Genomic DNA, 14226 nt, shown 5'->3' with positions numbered 1-14226 from the left:
ACTCCTTTCCTAGCCTGAAGAAGTGTGGGAATAACTTCATTGGGAATACCCTTTCGGGCTAGGATCCGGCGCTCAACCACCAAGCCGTCAAACGTAGCCGCGGTAAGTCGTGGTACACGCACGGCCCCTGTTATAACAGATCCTCTCGAAGAGGAAGAGGCCAGGGATCTCTTATGAGAAATTCCTGAAGATCTGTATACCAAGCCCTCCTTGGCCAGTCTGCAGCAATGAGGATCACTTGAACCTTTGTTCTTCTTATGATCTTTAGCACCTTCGGAATGAGTGGAAGCGGAAGAAACACGTACACCGACTGAAACATCCATGGTGTCACTAGCGCGTCCACCGCAATTGCTTGAGGGTCCCTCGACCTGGAACAATATCTCTGGTTTCTTGTTGATGCGAGATGCCATCATGTCTATTTGAGGAATTCCCCAAAGACTTGTCACTTCTGCGAAGACCTCTTGATGAAGACTCCACTCTCCTGGATGGAGATCGTGTCTGCTGAGGAAGTCTGCTTCCCAGTTGTCCACTCCTGGAATGAAGACTGCTGACAGAGCGCTTGTATGTCTTTCCGCCCAGCGGAGAACTTTTGTGGCCTTTGCCATTGCCACCCTGCTCTTTGTTCCGCTCTGGCGGTTTATGTGCGCCACTGCTGTTATATTGTCCGACTGTATCAGGGCGGGCAGATTGCTTGAAGAAGGCCGTTGTAAATGGCCCTTAACTCCAGAACGTTTATGTGTAGACAAACTTCCTGGCTTGACCATTTTCCCTGGAAGGTTTCCCCCTGTGTGACTGCTCCCCAGCCTCGGAGACTCGCATCCGTGGTTACTAGGATCTAGTCCTGGATCCCGATCCTGCGTCCCTCTAGGAGGTGAGAGCTGTGCAGCCACCACAGGAGTGAGATTCTGGTCTTGGAGGATAGGACTATTTTCCGGTGCATGTGCAGATGGGATCCGGACCACTTGTCCAATAGGTCAAACTGAAACACTCTGGCATGGAACCTGCCAAACTGAATGTCCTCGTAGGCCGCCACCATCTTCCCCAGCAACCGAGTGCATTGATGAATTGATACTCTCGCTGGTTTCAGAATTTGTTTTACCAAACTCTGAATTTCCAGAGCCTTCTCTTCTGGAAGAAAAACTCTCTGTAATTCTGTGTCCAGAACCATTCCCAAAAACAAAAGCCGCTTTGTCGGATTCAACTGTGATTTCGGCAGGTTTAGGAGCCAACCATGTTGTTGCAGCACTGTCAGGGAGAGCGCAATGTCCTGCTCCAGCTTGTCTTTGGATCTCGCCTTTATCAGGAGATCGTCCAGGTACGGGATAATCGCGATTCCTTGCTTGCGAAGGAGAACCATCATTTCCGCCATTACCTTGGTGAAAATCCTCGGAGCCGTGGACAGACCAAACAGCAACATCTGAAATTGGTAATGACAATCCTGAGTAGAAAACCTCAGGTAAGCCTGATGCGGAGGATATATGGGGATGTGTAAGTAGGCATCCTTTATGTCGACCGACACCATGAAATCCCCTTCCTCAAGACTGGAGATCACTGCTCGGAGAGATTCCATCTTGAATTTGAATTTTTTTAGGTAAAGATTTAGGGACTTTTGTATTACATCGCATACTACCTCCCTGTTTCGGAAGAGAAGCTGGTAAGGCTGATTTGAAAAAACGTTGAGGGGGAACATCTTGAAGCTCCAGTTTGTACCCCTGGGACACTATTTCTACAATCCACGGGTCTAGGGCCGAACGAGCGCAGAATTGACTGAAGAGCTTGAGATGTGCCCCCACCGGTGTGGACTCCCACAGAGGAGCCCCAGCATCATGCTGTGGATTTAGCAGAAGCCGGGGAGGACTTCTGCTCCTGAGAACCCACCACGGCCGGAGATCTTTTACCTCTTCCTCTATTAGCAAGGAAGGAATAACCTCGGCCTTTTTTGTATTTATTCGGCCGAAAGGACTGCATCTGCAAGTGGTGCACTTTCTTTTGTTGTGGAGGAACATACGGCAAAATGACGACTTACCCGCGGTAGCCGTAGATACCAGTTCAGTGAAATCTATACCAAACAATACACCACCTTTATACGGTAGAGACTCCATAGCTTTCTTAGAGTCAGCATCAGCATTCCATTGATGAATCCACAATGCCCTCCTAGCTGAGACTGCCATGGCATTTGCCCTTGATCCCAAGAGGCCAATATCTCTCGCCGCTTCCTTTAGGTAGGCGGCAGCGTTCCTGATATAACCCAGCGTTAAAAGAATGCTATCCCTATCCAGGGTACCTATATCAGATGACAAGTTATCTGCCCATTTTTCAATAGCACTACTCACCCACGCAGAAGCAATAGCTGGTCTGAGCAGCGTACCTGTGGTGACATAAATGGATTTCAGCGTATTTTCCTGCCAACGATCCGCAGGATCCTTAAGGGCTGCCGTGTCAGGGGACGGTAAAGCCACCTTTTTAGACAAACGTGTCAGTGCCTTGTCTACAACGGGAGGTGACTCCCACTTTTCTCTATCCCCAGAGGGGAACGGATACGCCATTTGAATCCTTTTGGGAATTAGAAACTTTCTGTCAGGATTTTCCCACATTTTTTCAAAAAGGGTATTCAGTTCATGAGAGGGAGTAAATGTTACCTCAGGTTTCTTTCCCTTATACATACAGACCCTAGTATCAGGAACAGCAGGTTCCTCAGTGATATGTAACACATCTTTTATTGCCACAATCATGTACTGAATGCTCTTTGCCAATTTTGGGTCTAATCTGGTATCACTATAGTCGACACTGGAGTCAGTGTCTGTGTCGGTATCTGTGTCTGCCAACTGAGCAAACGAACGTTTATGTGACCCCGAGGGGGTCTGGACCTGTGATAACACATCCTCTACAGATTTTTTCCATACCTGGTTCTGAGACTCAGATTTATCTAATCTCTTATTAATAAGAGCCACATTAGCATTCAACACATTTATCCAGTCAGAAGTCGGCGGTGCCGACAGGGTCACTCCCACAGCCGTTTCTGCCTCCAACACAGTCTCCTCCTGGGAAGAGCACTCTGCCTCAGACATGCCGACACACCTGTACCGACACCCACAGACACACTGGGCCAAAAGGGGGACAGACCCACAGTAAAGCCTGTCAGAGAAACACAGAGGGAGTTTGTCAGCTCACAACCCAGCGCTTATCCCGGTTCTGAACGCTATAAATATAATGCCTCAGACCCTGCAGCACTTTATATTACTTAATATTGCACCACATTTGCTGTGCCCCCCCTGTTTTGCACCCTGTTACTTGTTATTAGCAGTGGTGAGGAAGGACCAGCGTCTCTGCATGCTCTGGAGAGAAAATGGTGCTGATGTGAGCTGTGAGGGCTAAGCCCCGCCCCCTACATGGCGCGCTTCAACCCGCTCTTTTTTAAATAAATAAGTGCCGGCAGGGGTCCGAATTTAGTGCCCAGGCACCTCAATTACCTTCTGCCAGCCTAACAAGAGGTTTATAATGCTGCCCAGTAGGTCTGACTTCTGCCCCCTAAGTCCCACGATGCAGGGAGCCTGTAGCCAGCAGATCTCCCTGAAAATAAAAAAGCCTAACATAAAGTCTTTTCAGAGAAACTCAGTAGAGCTCCTCAGTGTGCATCCAGTCTCACTGGGCACAGAATCTAACTGGAGTCTGGAGGAGGGGCATAGAGGGAGGAGCCAGTTCACACACTTTAAAAGTCTTAAAGTGCCCATGTCTCCTGCGGATCCCGTCTATACCCCATGGTCTTTGAAGCGTCCCCAGCATCCTATTGGATGTATGAGAAAAGGGGATTGGGGAACTGGAGGTGTGGCAGGAGAGGGGATTGGGGAATTGGAGGAGTGGTAGGAGAGGGGATTGGGGAACTGGAGGTGTGGCAGGAGAGGGGATTGGGGAATTGGAGGTGTGGCAGGTGATAAGATTGGGGAACTTGAGGTGTGGCAGAAGAGGGGATTGGGGAACTGGAGGTGTGGCAGAAGAGGGGATTGGGGAACTGGAGGTGTGGCAGAAGAGGGGATTGGGGAACTGGAGGTGTGGCAGAAGAGGGGATTGGGGAACTGGAGGTGTGGCAGAAGAGGGGATTGGGGAACTGGAGGTGTGGCAGAAGAGGGGATTGGGGAACTGGAGGTGTGGCAGAAGAGGGGATTGGGGAACTGGAGGTGTGGCAGAAGAGGGGATTGGGGAACTGGAGGTGTGGCAGGAGAGGGATTGGGGAGCTGGAGGAGTGGCAGGAGAGGGGATTGGGGAACTGGAGTTGTGGCAGGAGAGGGGATTGGGGAGCTGGAGGAGTGGTAGGAGAGGGGAGTGGGGAACTGGAGGTGTGGCAGGAGAGGGGATTGGGGAATTGGAGGTGTGGCAGGTGATAAGATTGGGGAACTTGAGGTGTGGCAGAAGAGGGGATTGGGGAACTGGAGGTGTGGCAGGAGAGAGGATTGGGGAACTGGAGGAGTGGTAGGAGAGGGGATTGGGGAACTGGAGGTGTGGCAGGAGATGGGATTTGGGGAATTGGAGGTGGGGCAGAAGAGGGGATTGGGGAACTGGAGGTGTGGCAGGAGAGGGGATTGGGGAATTGGAGGTGTGGCAGGTGATAAGATTGGGGAACTTGAGGTGTGGCAGAAGAGGGGATTGGGGAACTGGAGGTGTGGCAGGAGAGGGGATTGGGGAACTGGAGGAGTGGTAGGAGAGGGGATTGGGGAACTGGAGGTGTGGCAGGAGAGGGGATTGGGGAACTGGAGGTGTGGCAGGAGAGGGGATTAGGGAACTGGAGGAGTGGTAGGAGAGGGGATTGGGGAGCTGGAGGTGTGGCAGGAGAGGGGATTGGGGAACTGGAGGTGTGGCAGGAGAGGGAATTGGCGGTGTGGCAGGAGAGGGGATTGGGGAACTGGAGGTGTGGCAGAAGAGAGGATTGGGGAACTGGAGGTGTGGCAGAAGAGGGGATTGGGGAACTGGAGGTGTGGCAGAAGAGAGGATTGGGGAACTGGAGGTGTGGCAGGAGAGGGGATTGGGGAACTGGAGATGTGGCAGGAGAGGGGATTGGGGAGCTGGAGGTATGGCAGAAGAGGGGATTGGGGAACTGGAGGTGTGGCAGAAGAGAGGATTGGGGAACTGGAGGTGTGGCAGGAGAGGGGATTGGGGAACTGGAGGTGTGGCAGGAGAGGGGATTGGGGAACTGGAGGTGTGGCAGAAGAGGGGATTGGGGAATTGGAGGTATGGCAGAAGAGGGGATTGGGGGACTGGAGGTGTGGCAGGAGAGGGGATTGGGGAGCTGGAGGTGTGGTAGGAGAGGGGATTGGGGAACTGGAGGTGTGGCAGGAGAGGGAATTGGCGGTGTGGCACGAGAGGGGATAGGGGAGCTGGAGGTGTGGCAGGAGAGGGGATTGGGGAGCTGGAGGTGTGGCAGGAGAGGGGATTGGGGAATTGGAGGTGTGGCAGAAGAGGGGATTGGGGAGCTGGAGGTATGGCAGGAGAGGGGATTGGGGAGCTGGAGGTGTGGCAGGAGAGGGGATTGGGGAATTGGAGGTGTGGCAGAAGAGGGGATTGGGGAGCTGGAGGTATGGCAGGAGAGGGGATTGGGGAGCTGGAGGTGTGGCAGGAGAGGGGATTGGAGAATTGGAGGTGTGGCAGAAGAGGGGATTGGGGAGCTGGAGGTATGGCAGGAGAGGGGATTGGGGAGCTGGAGGTGTGGTAGGAGAGGGGATTGGGGAACTGGAGGTGTGGCAGGAGAGGGAATTGGCGGTGTGGCAGGAGAGGGGATAGGGGAGCTGGAGGTGTGGCAGGAGAGGGGATTGGGGAGCTGGAGGTGTGGCAGGAGAGGGGATTGGGGAATTGGAGGTATGGCAGGAGAGGGGATTGGGGAGCTGGAGGTATGGCAGAAGAGGGGATTGGGGAGCTGGAGGTATGGCAGAAGAGGGGATTGGGGAGCTGGAGGTATGGCAGGAGAGGGGATTGGGGAGCTGGAGGTGTGGCAGGAGAGGGGATTGGGGAATTGGAGGTATGGCAGGAGAGGGGATTGGGGAATTGGAGGTGTGGCAGAAGAGGGGATTGGGGAATTGGAGGTGTGGCAGAAGAGGGGATTGGGGAATTGGAGGTATGGCAGGAGAGGGGATTGGGGAATTGGCGGTGTGGCAGGAGAGGGGATAGGGGAGCTGGAGGTGTGGCAGAAGAGGGGATTGGGGAATTGGCGGTGTGGCAGGAGAGGGGATAGGGGAGCTGGAGGTGTGGCGGGAGAGGGGATTGGGGAATTGGCGGTGTGGCAGGAGAGGGGATAGGGGAGCTGGAGGTGTGGCAGAAGAGGGGATTGGGGAATTGGCGGTGTGGCAGGAGAGGGGATAGGGGAACTGGAGGTGTGGCGGGAGAGGGGATTGGGGAATTGGCGGTGTGGCAGGAGAGGGGATAGGGGAACTGGAGTTGTGGCAGGAGAGAGGATTGGGGAACTGGAGGAGTGGTAGGAGAGGGGATTGGGGAATTGGAGGTGTGGCGGGAGAGGGGATTGGGGAATTGGCGGTGTGGCAGGAGAGGGGATAGGGGAACTGGAGGTGTGGCAGAAGAGGGGATTGGGGAATTGGCGGTGTGGCAGGAGAGGGGATAGGGGAGCTGGAGGTGTGGCAGGAGAGGGGATTGGGGAACTGGAGGTGTGGCGGGAGAGGGGATTGGGGAGCTGGAGGTGTGGCGGGAGAGGGGATTGGGGAGCTGGAGGTGTGGCAGGAGAGGGGATTGGGGAATTGGAGGTGTGGCAGAAGAGGGGATTGGGGAGCTGGGCTGCCTTGTATCGCAGTAGTCTCTACGTGGACAGGCGTAGATGTGAGAGTAATGCTGTGGCTTTTGTCCTCACAGGATGACATGCAGATTGTTATCAATCAGCAGCTGAAGTCACAGAAAGATCAGGAGACCCAGAGATCCTCGGACTCAGCTCCATCCACCCCCAGCAGAAGAGAGAGCACTAGACGAGGGCGAGACGGTGGGATCCTCTCCTTCTTCAAGAGGATCTGATAGGACATACATGAAACACCCTGTGGGACTGATACATGGGGAGTACTGCGCCAGGTGGCATGGCGTCGTGGAATATGCGCTGCACATGCCTAGAACAGCGGACACATACCCACGCTGATTTGTGGGATTGCCACTTACACCTGTCTGACATGGCGGAATGGTGGCGTTCTGATCTAGGCCTGGTACAGTAGCGTATGAGGCATTTATATTTCGCTGTTATTCCTGAGGATGATGGTGATGACATATTCGGCCCTAGGGAACCACTTGTGATTGGCTGTTTGAGAAGGATCCGCTAACACTGATTGGTGCGTTCTCTGTCACTATGGCATATGTTATGCCCGCGTGAGGCGGAGCACAGATTCTGACGCAGTGTAATTCTTCCCTGATAGCGACATATAAGTACTGTGGGCACAATATGTCCCTGGCATAGAGTGGACGCATTTACTGTTGTTCCGGCAGTCCTCTGTCTTGCTGCTGTGGAACCCCATGATGTCTACCTCTCTCACAGGTATAAAGGTGTACACAATGGGTGACAGGGACAGCCCACAGCAACGCCCAATGGGTGATAGGAACAGACTCCCCAGCCCACAGCAACGCCCAATGGATGAGAGGAATAGACTCCCCAGCCCACAGTATTGCCCAATGGGTGACAGGGACAGCCCACAGCAATGCCCAATGGGTGACATTAATAGACTCACAGCCCACAGCAATGCCCAATGGGTGACAGGAATAGACTCCGCAGCCCACAGCAACGCCCAATGGGTGACATTAATAGACTCCCTAGCCCACAGCAACGCCCAATGGGTGACAGGGACAGCCCACAGCAACGCCCAATGGGTGACATTAATAGACTCACAGCCCACAGCAATGCCCAATGGGTGACAGGAATAGACTCCGCAGCCCACAGCATCGCCCAATGGGTGACAGGGACAGCCCACAGCAACGCCCAATGGGTGACAGGAATAGACTCCGCAGCCCACAGCATCGCCCAATGGGTGACAGGGACAGCCCACAGCAACACCCAATGGGTGACAGGAATAGACTCCGCAGCCCACAGCATCGCCCAATGGGTGACAGGGACAGCCCACAGCAACGCCCAATGGGTGACAGGAATAGACTCCCCAGCCCACAGCAATGCCCAATGGGTGCCATTAATAGACTCCCCAGCCCACAGCAACGCCCAATGGGTGACAGGAATAGACTCCCCAGCCCACAGCAGCGCTCAATGGGTGACAGGAATTGACTTCCCAGACCACAGTGACACCCAGTGGGTGACAGGAATAGACTCCCCAGCCAACAGTGGCAGCCAGCGGATGAGAAGGATAGATTCCCCAGCCCACAGCAACGCCCAATGGGTGACAGGAATAGACTCCCCAGCCCACAGCAGCGCTCAATGGGTGACAGGAATAGACTTCCCAGACCACAGTGACACCCAGTTGGTGACAAGAATAGACTCCCCAGCCAACAGTGGCAGCCAGTGAATGAGAAGGATAGACTCCCCAGCCCACAGCAACGCCCAATGGGTGACAGGAATAGACTCCCCAGCCTACAGCAATGCCCAATGGGTGACAGGAATAGACTCCTCAGCCCACAGTGACACCCAATGGGTGACAGGACTAGACTCCCCAGACCACAGCGACACCCAATGGGTGACAGGGATAGACTCCTCAGCCCACAGCAACGCCCAATGGGTGAGAAGGATAGACTCCCCAGCCTACAGTGACACCCAATGGGTGAGGATAGACTCCCCAGCCCACAGCATCGCCCAATGGGTGACAGGTATAGACTCTTCATCCCACAGTGACATCCAATGGGTGACAGGGATAGACTCCCCAGCCAACAGTGACACCCAATGGGTGACAGGGATAGACTCCCCAGCCCACAGCATCGCCCAATGGGTGACAGGTATAGACTCTTCATCCCACAGCGACACCCAATGGGTGACAGGAATAGACTCCTCAGCCCACAGCAACGCCCAATGGGTGAGGATAGACTCCCCAGCCTACAGTGACACCCAGTGGGTGACAAGAATAGACTCCCCAGCCAACAGTGGCAGCCAGTGAATGAGAAGGATAGACTCCCCAGCCCACAGCAACGCCCAATGGGTGACAGGAATAGACTCCCCAGCCTACAGCAATGCCCAATGGGTGACAGGAATAGACTCCTCAGCCCACAGTGACACCCAATGGGTGACAGGACTAGACTCCCCAGACCACAGCGACACCCAATGGGTGACAGGGATAGACTCCTCAGCCCACAGCAACGCCCAATGGGTGAGAAGGATAGACTCCCCAGCCTACAGTGACACCCAATGGGTGAGGATAGACTCCCCAGCCCACAGCATCGCCCAATGGGTGACAGGTATAGACTCTTCATCCCACAGTGACATCCAATGGGTGACAGGGATAGACTCCCCAGCCAACAGTGACACCCAATGGGTGACAGGGATAGACTCCCCAGCCCACAGCATCGCCCAATGGGTGACAGGTATAGACTCTTCATCCCACAGCGACACCCAATGGGTGACAGGAATAGACTCCTCAGCCCACAGCAACGCCCAATGGGTGAGGATAGACTCCCCAGCCTACAGTGACACCCAATGGGTGAGAAGGATAGACTCCCCAGCCCACAGCATCACCCAATGGGTGACAGGTATAGACTCTTCATCCCACAGTGACACCCAATGGGTGACAGGGATAGACTCCTCATCCCACAGTGACACCCTATGGGTGAGAAGGATAGACTCCCCCGCCCACAGTGACACCCAATGGGTGACAGGTATAGACTCCCCAGCCGACAGTGACACCCAATGAGTGACAGGGATAGACTCCCCAGCCCACAGTGACACCCCATGAGTCAGGAGAATACACTCTGCAGCCCACAGTGACACCCAATGGGTGACAGGAATAGACTCCCCAGTCCACAGTGACAATGGGTGATGCAAGTAACATAGTATCTAAGGTTGAAAAAAGACAATTGTCTATCGAGTTCAACCTATTTGTGGTCTCCTATGCAGGATTATTTTGTATAAAATTTTGACTGAAGTTGCTGACTGCCGTTCCGATTAAACCCTCTTTTTTATAATAACCATAGTGCGTGACTATACCCCGTAACCCTGGATATCCTTATCCATTAGGAATTTATCTAACCCATTCTTAAAGGTGTTGACAGATTCCGCCATTACAACTCCCTCGGGCAGGGAATTCCAAACACGTATTGTCCTTACCGTAAAAAAGCCTTTACGCCGTATTGTGCGGAATCTCCTCTCCCCTAACCTGAGCGAGTGTCCACGAGTTCTCTGTGTTGATCTAACCAAAAACAAGTCCTGCGCAAGATCTGTATATTGTCCCCTTATATATTTGTAGATGTTGATCATGTCCCCTCTTAATCTCCTCTTTTCCAGTGTAAACATGCCCAGCCTTACAAGCCTTTCCTCGTATTCCAGCGTCTCCATGCCCTTAATCAGTTTGGTCGCCCGTCTCTGAACCTTTTCTAGCTCCAGGATATCCTTTTTGTAGTATGGTGCCCAAAATTGTGCACAGTATTCAAGATGAGGCCTCACTAGTGATTTATATAATGGGAGTATAACACTCTCGTCCCTTGCATCAATTCCCCGTTTTATGCATGCTAATATCTTATTAGCCTTCTTTGCTGCAGTCCTACTTTGGGTCTACACAAGGCTCCAAAATCTCTTTACTCAATTAGACCCAGTGGGAGAACAAATCACACAATAGTCTATATTTACCTCATATACAGTACCCATGTGTTATAGCCACTCTCTGTCACCCCGCAGTGGGAGGGGCTGATCCATGTGTCATAGCCAGTCTCTGCCTGTTAGCCAGCAGGGCGGCTTCCATATCACCCCTCTGTCTGTGTCACCCAGCAGTAGGAGCGGCAGCTTCCTAGTTTCATCACTATTCTGTGTTACCCTGCAGGAGGCGGAGCAGGCTCCACCTCTGCAGGGGTGGGGCTAGGGTTACCACCTCATCCCTTTAATTCTGGACACATTAATTACACAGGTTCTGTGGCTGATTAAAACCAGGTGACATGGAGTCTTGAAGTCAGCCAGCCACGGAACCTGTGTAATTAATGTGTCCAGAATTAAAGGAATGAGGTGGTGACGCTAGGTGGGGCAGACTCCACCGCCTGTTTTGTGTCACCCTGCAGTGGGAGGGGCAGGTTCCTTGTCTCATGTCACTCTTCTTTCTGTGTCACCCTGCAGTGGGCGGGGCAGGTTCCTAGTTCTAATGACCCTTGTGCCAGTATTACCCTGCAGTGGGCGGGGCAGGCTCCTGGTCTCGTATCACCCGTCTGTCTGTTTCCCCCCGTTGTCTGGGAGGAGCAGACACCTTCGTGCTCTCTCATATAGAATTATTTTATTGATGTCCTAACTGTCACTTTCTGTACATTTTTATAATGTGTATATACTGCCTGTTATCCATTATGTATATATCAAATAGACCTATTTTGAAATGTTTATGTGTCTGTAAAGTATGTGATTGTGGAGAAGACCTGTAATGTCCAGCAATACACAATAGGTGTGATCCAGGCCTGGACGTAGGCCGGGGCTGTGTCAGCAAAATGGCTGAGGCAGAATGGGGAAAGGGGAGGTGGTAACAATTTATGGGAGGAAGACCTGAGGCGGGGGAGCAACATGGCACGGGGGAGGGGGGGGGGGGGTAACAATGGTTCATCGTCAGTCAGAGTCACCTTCAGCATGAAGCTCTATCCCTGTTAACTGTGTATGAATAAAATGCTGGCCCACGCGGACGGTCATGGTAGCCATATGTAGCTACTTACTAGTCCACTAAATGGAACAGGTAAACTTTGTATGGGATGGAGGAGATTACTGGATAGAGGCCTGATCTGTACGGGGGTCTGCGTATGTGCACAATGGGTCCTATGTGATTGGTCGCAGTTCCCCCTTACCAGCAGTATAGTCGGCATTCTGTGACGTTTGGGGGGCAGATACTGAGGCCGCTGTACAAAATGCGGATGAGTCGCCCCCATTCTGTAGGAGTGTCAAGCCCAGAGTGTGTGTCATCAGATGCAGATCTCCTGGACCCAGGAGAGGGGTTCCAATGTCAGGCTGAGTACGCTGCGATGGGCGGGATGGTGATTCGATGGCGCATCTTTGGGCGCAGCACTTGGATTGCGGATGTATGTAAAAGGAGTCAATCTCCTACAGTCGTCTCCTGCTGCATCTGAATCTTATGGGCCCTACACATTGTGCGATACGCCGCCGAGCTGCCCGATGGCGGATACGGGCGACCCGGCGGCGGGGGGCGGGGCAGTGACGGGGGGAGTGAAGTTTCTACACTCCCCCGTCACCCGACTCCATAGCAGTGCAGGCAAATATGGACGAGATCGTCCATATTGGCCTGCATGCACAAGCGACGGGGCACCAGCGATGAACGAGCGCAGGGCCGCGCATCGTTCATCGCTGGTGTCTCCCCACTGAAAGATATGAACGGTGTAGATCGTTCATATCTTTGAGTATTATCGGCCAGTGTATAGGGCCCATTAGTTGTACAGTATTGGACAGCCGTTTCCTTGCAACTGTGCAATAACGACCCCACTGGAATCAGGCCCAGAGTGAGGAGAGGACTGAATCAGGGGGAAGCTAAAGTTTCCTTACTTCTTCATGCGTGTAACTTACTAGACAACAAGGACTACTGTAATGCCCTCTCCAGGGGTCTCCCAGCAAAATAACTGCACCACTTGCAGATGGTAGAAAATGCAGCAGCCAGACTGTTACCCAACCAGCCCCGATCCAGCAACACAACACCCATCCTCTACTCCCGTCACTGGCGCCTGTAACATGGCGAATCATCTTCAAGATCGGCTTACTGACTGTCACAGTGCTACATGACCAGGGCCCGAGGTACCGGACGCAGCTTCTGATTCCTAACTGCCCATATGATTACTCTGATCTGTAGATGAAGGACTATTGGCAGGACCTAGAATCTCCCAGAATTCATCTGGGGGTCGAGATTAAGCTTTACGGCTCCGACTCTATGGAACTCGCTTCCCCGCACAGCGCGAGACCCCCAACTATAGAATCCTTCATACACAGACTCTGGACTTCCCTGTGTCCTCTCTAATATCCCATTAAGATTACTTTGTATGTTGTGCTGTAAACGCTAATGTACAAGCGCTGAGTCCTACTGGGAAAAAGATACTGTATAAAGAACAGCTCATGAATGCATTCCACAGTCAATCCTGGAGTCAGCCACTGGTTGGAGCCCTTGTTATCACTGCTGTGAAAGCTGAATATTTATCTTATATAAAACCCTTCATGAGGTCTAAGAACACTGTACGCTGTTTACGTATGAAGTACCGTAAGGGTACGCACGTTGCGTAACAATCGCTTAGCCGTAGTCGAGACGCTCAAGCGTCACGTTCGCTCACGGCCAAGAGATCACAGGCAGGCACGCTATTGGCTGCTGACTAACTTAATGATTCGCTATAGCGTAGCGGACGCTCGGGACCACGAGGAGATCACCAGCGGCGCTGACGCTTACAATGTTAAACCTTTGTATCTAAACCATAAACAGTGTATTGTGCAGTAAAACCTTAGTGTAATGATAGAGTGTAAATGCAACACAGTGTAACCTTATTAACTCAAAAGCTGTATGAGCGTCACCGACGCTCTTAGAATACTTAACACTATAAGAAATAATAAGAATTTACTTACCGATAATTCTATTTCTCGGAGTCCGTAGTGGATGCTGGGGTTCCTGAAAGGACCATGGGGAATAGCGGCTCCGCAGGAGACAGGGCACAAAAGTAAAGCTTTCCGATCAGGTGGTGTGCACTGGCTCCTCCCCCTATGACCCTCCTCCAAGCCAGTTAGGTACTGTGCCCGGACGAGCGTACACAATAAGGGAGGAATTTTGAATCCCGGGTAAGACTCATACCAGCCACACCAATCACACCATACAACTTGTGATCTAAACCCAGTTAACAGTATGATAACAGAGGAGCCTCTGAAAGATGGCTTCCTACAACAATAACCCGAATTAGTTAACAATAACTATGTACAATTATTGCAGATAATCCGCACTTGGGATGGGCGCCCAGCATCCACTACGGACTCCGAGAAATAGAATTATCGGTAAGTAAATTCTTATTTTCTCTATCGTCCTAGTGGATGCAGGGGTTCCTGAAAGGACCATGGGGATTATACCAAAGCTCCCAAACGGGCGGGAGAGTGCGGAT

The 14226-nt window shown here is 52.6% G+C and overlaps 1 protein-coding gene across 3 annotated transcripts in view; it reads left to right on the top strand.

Moving 5' to 3' along the window:
* Positions 1–11461, top strand: part of BICDL2 (BICD family like cargo adaptor 2) — a 141155-nt gene extending 129694 nt beyond the window's left edge. For all 3 annotated transcript variants that reach the window (XM_063935466.1, XM_063935465.1, XM_063935464.1), the window contains exon 10: positions 6850–11461. In XM_063935466.1, the coding sequence (XP_063791536.1) occupies positions 6850–7005 (156 nt within the window). In that variant the 3' untranslated portion in view covers positions 7006–11461. The remainder of the gene's footprint in view (positions 1–6849) is intronic.
* The last annotated feature ends 2765 nt before the right edge of the window (positions 11462–14226 follow it).

Source organism: Pseudophryne corroboree, chromosome 7 (genome assembly GCF_028390025.1).
Source record: "Pseudophryne corroboree isolate aPseCor3 chromosome 7, aPseCor3.hap2, whole genome shotgun sequence".
Taxonomy (NCBI): domain Eukaryota; kingdom Metazoa; phylum Chordata; class Amphibia; order Anura; family Myobatrachidae; genus Pseudophryne; species Pseudophryne corroboree.
Note: the sequence above shows the minus strand (reverse complement) of the source record. Positions and strands in the feature narration are given on the sequence as shown.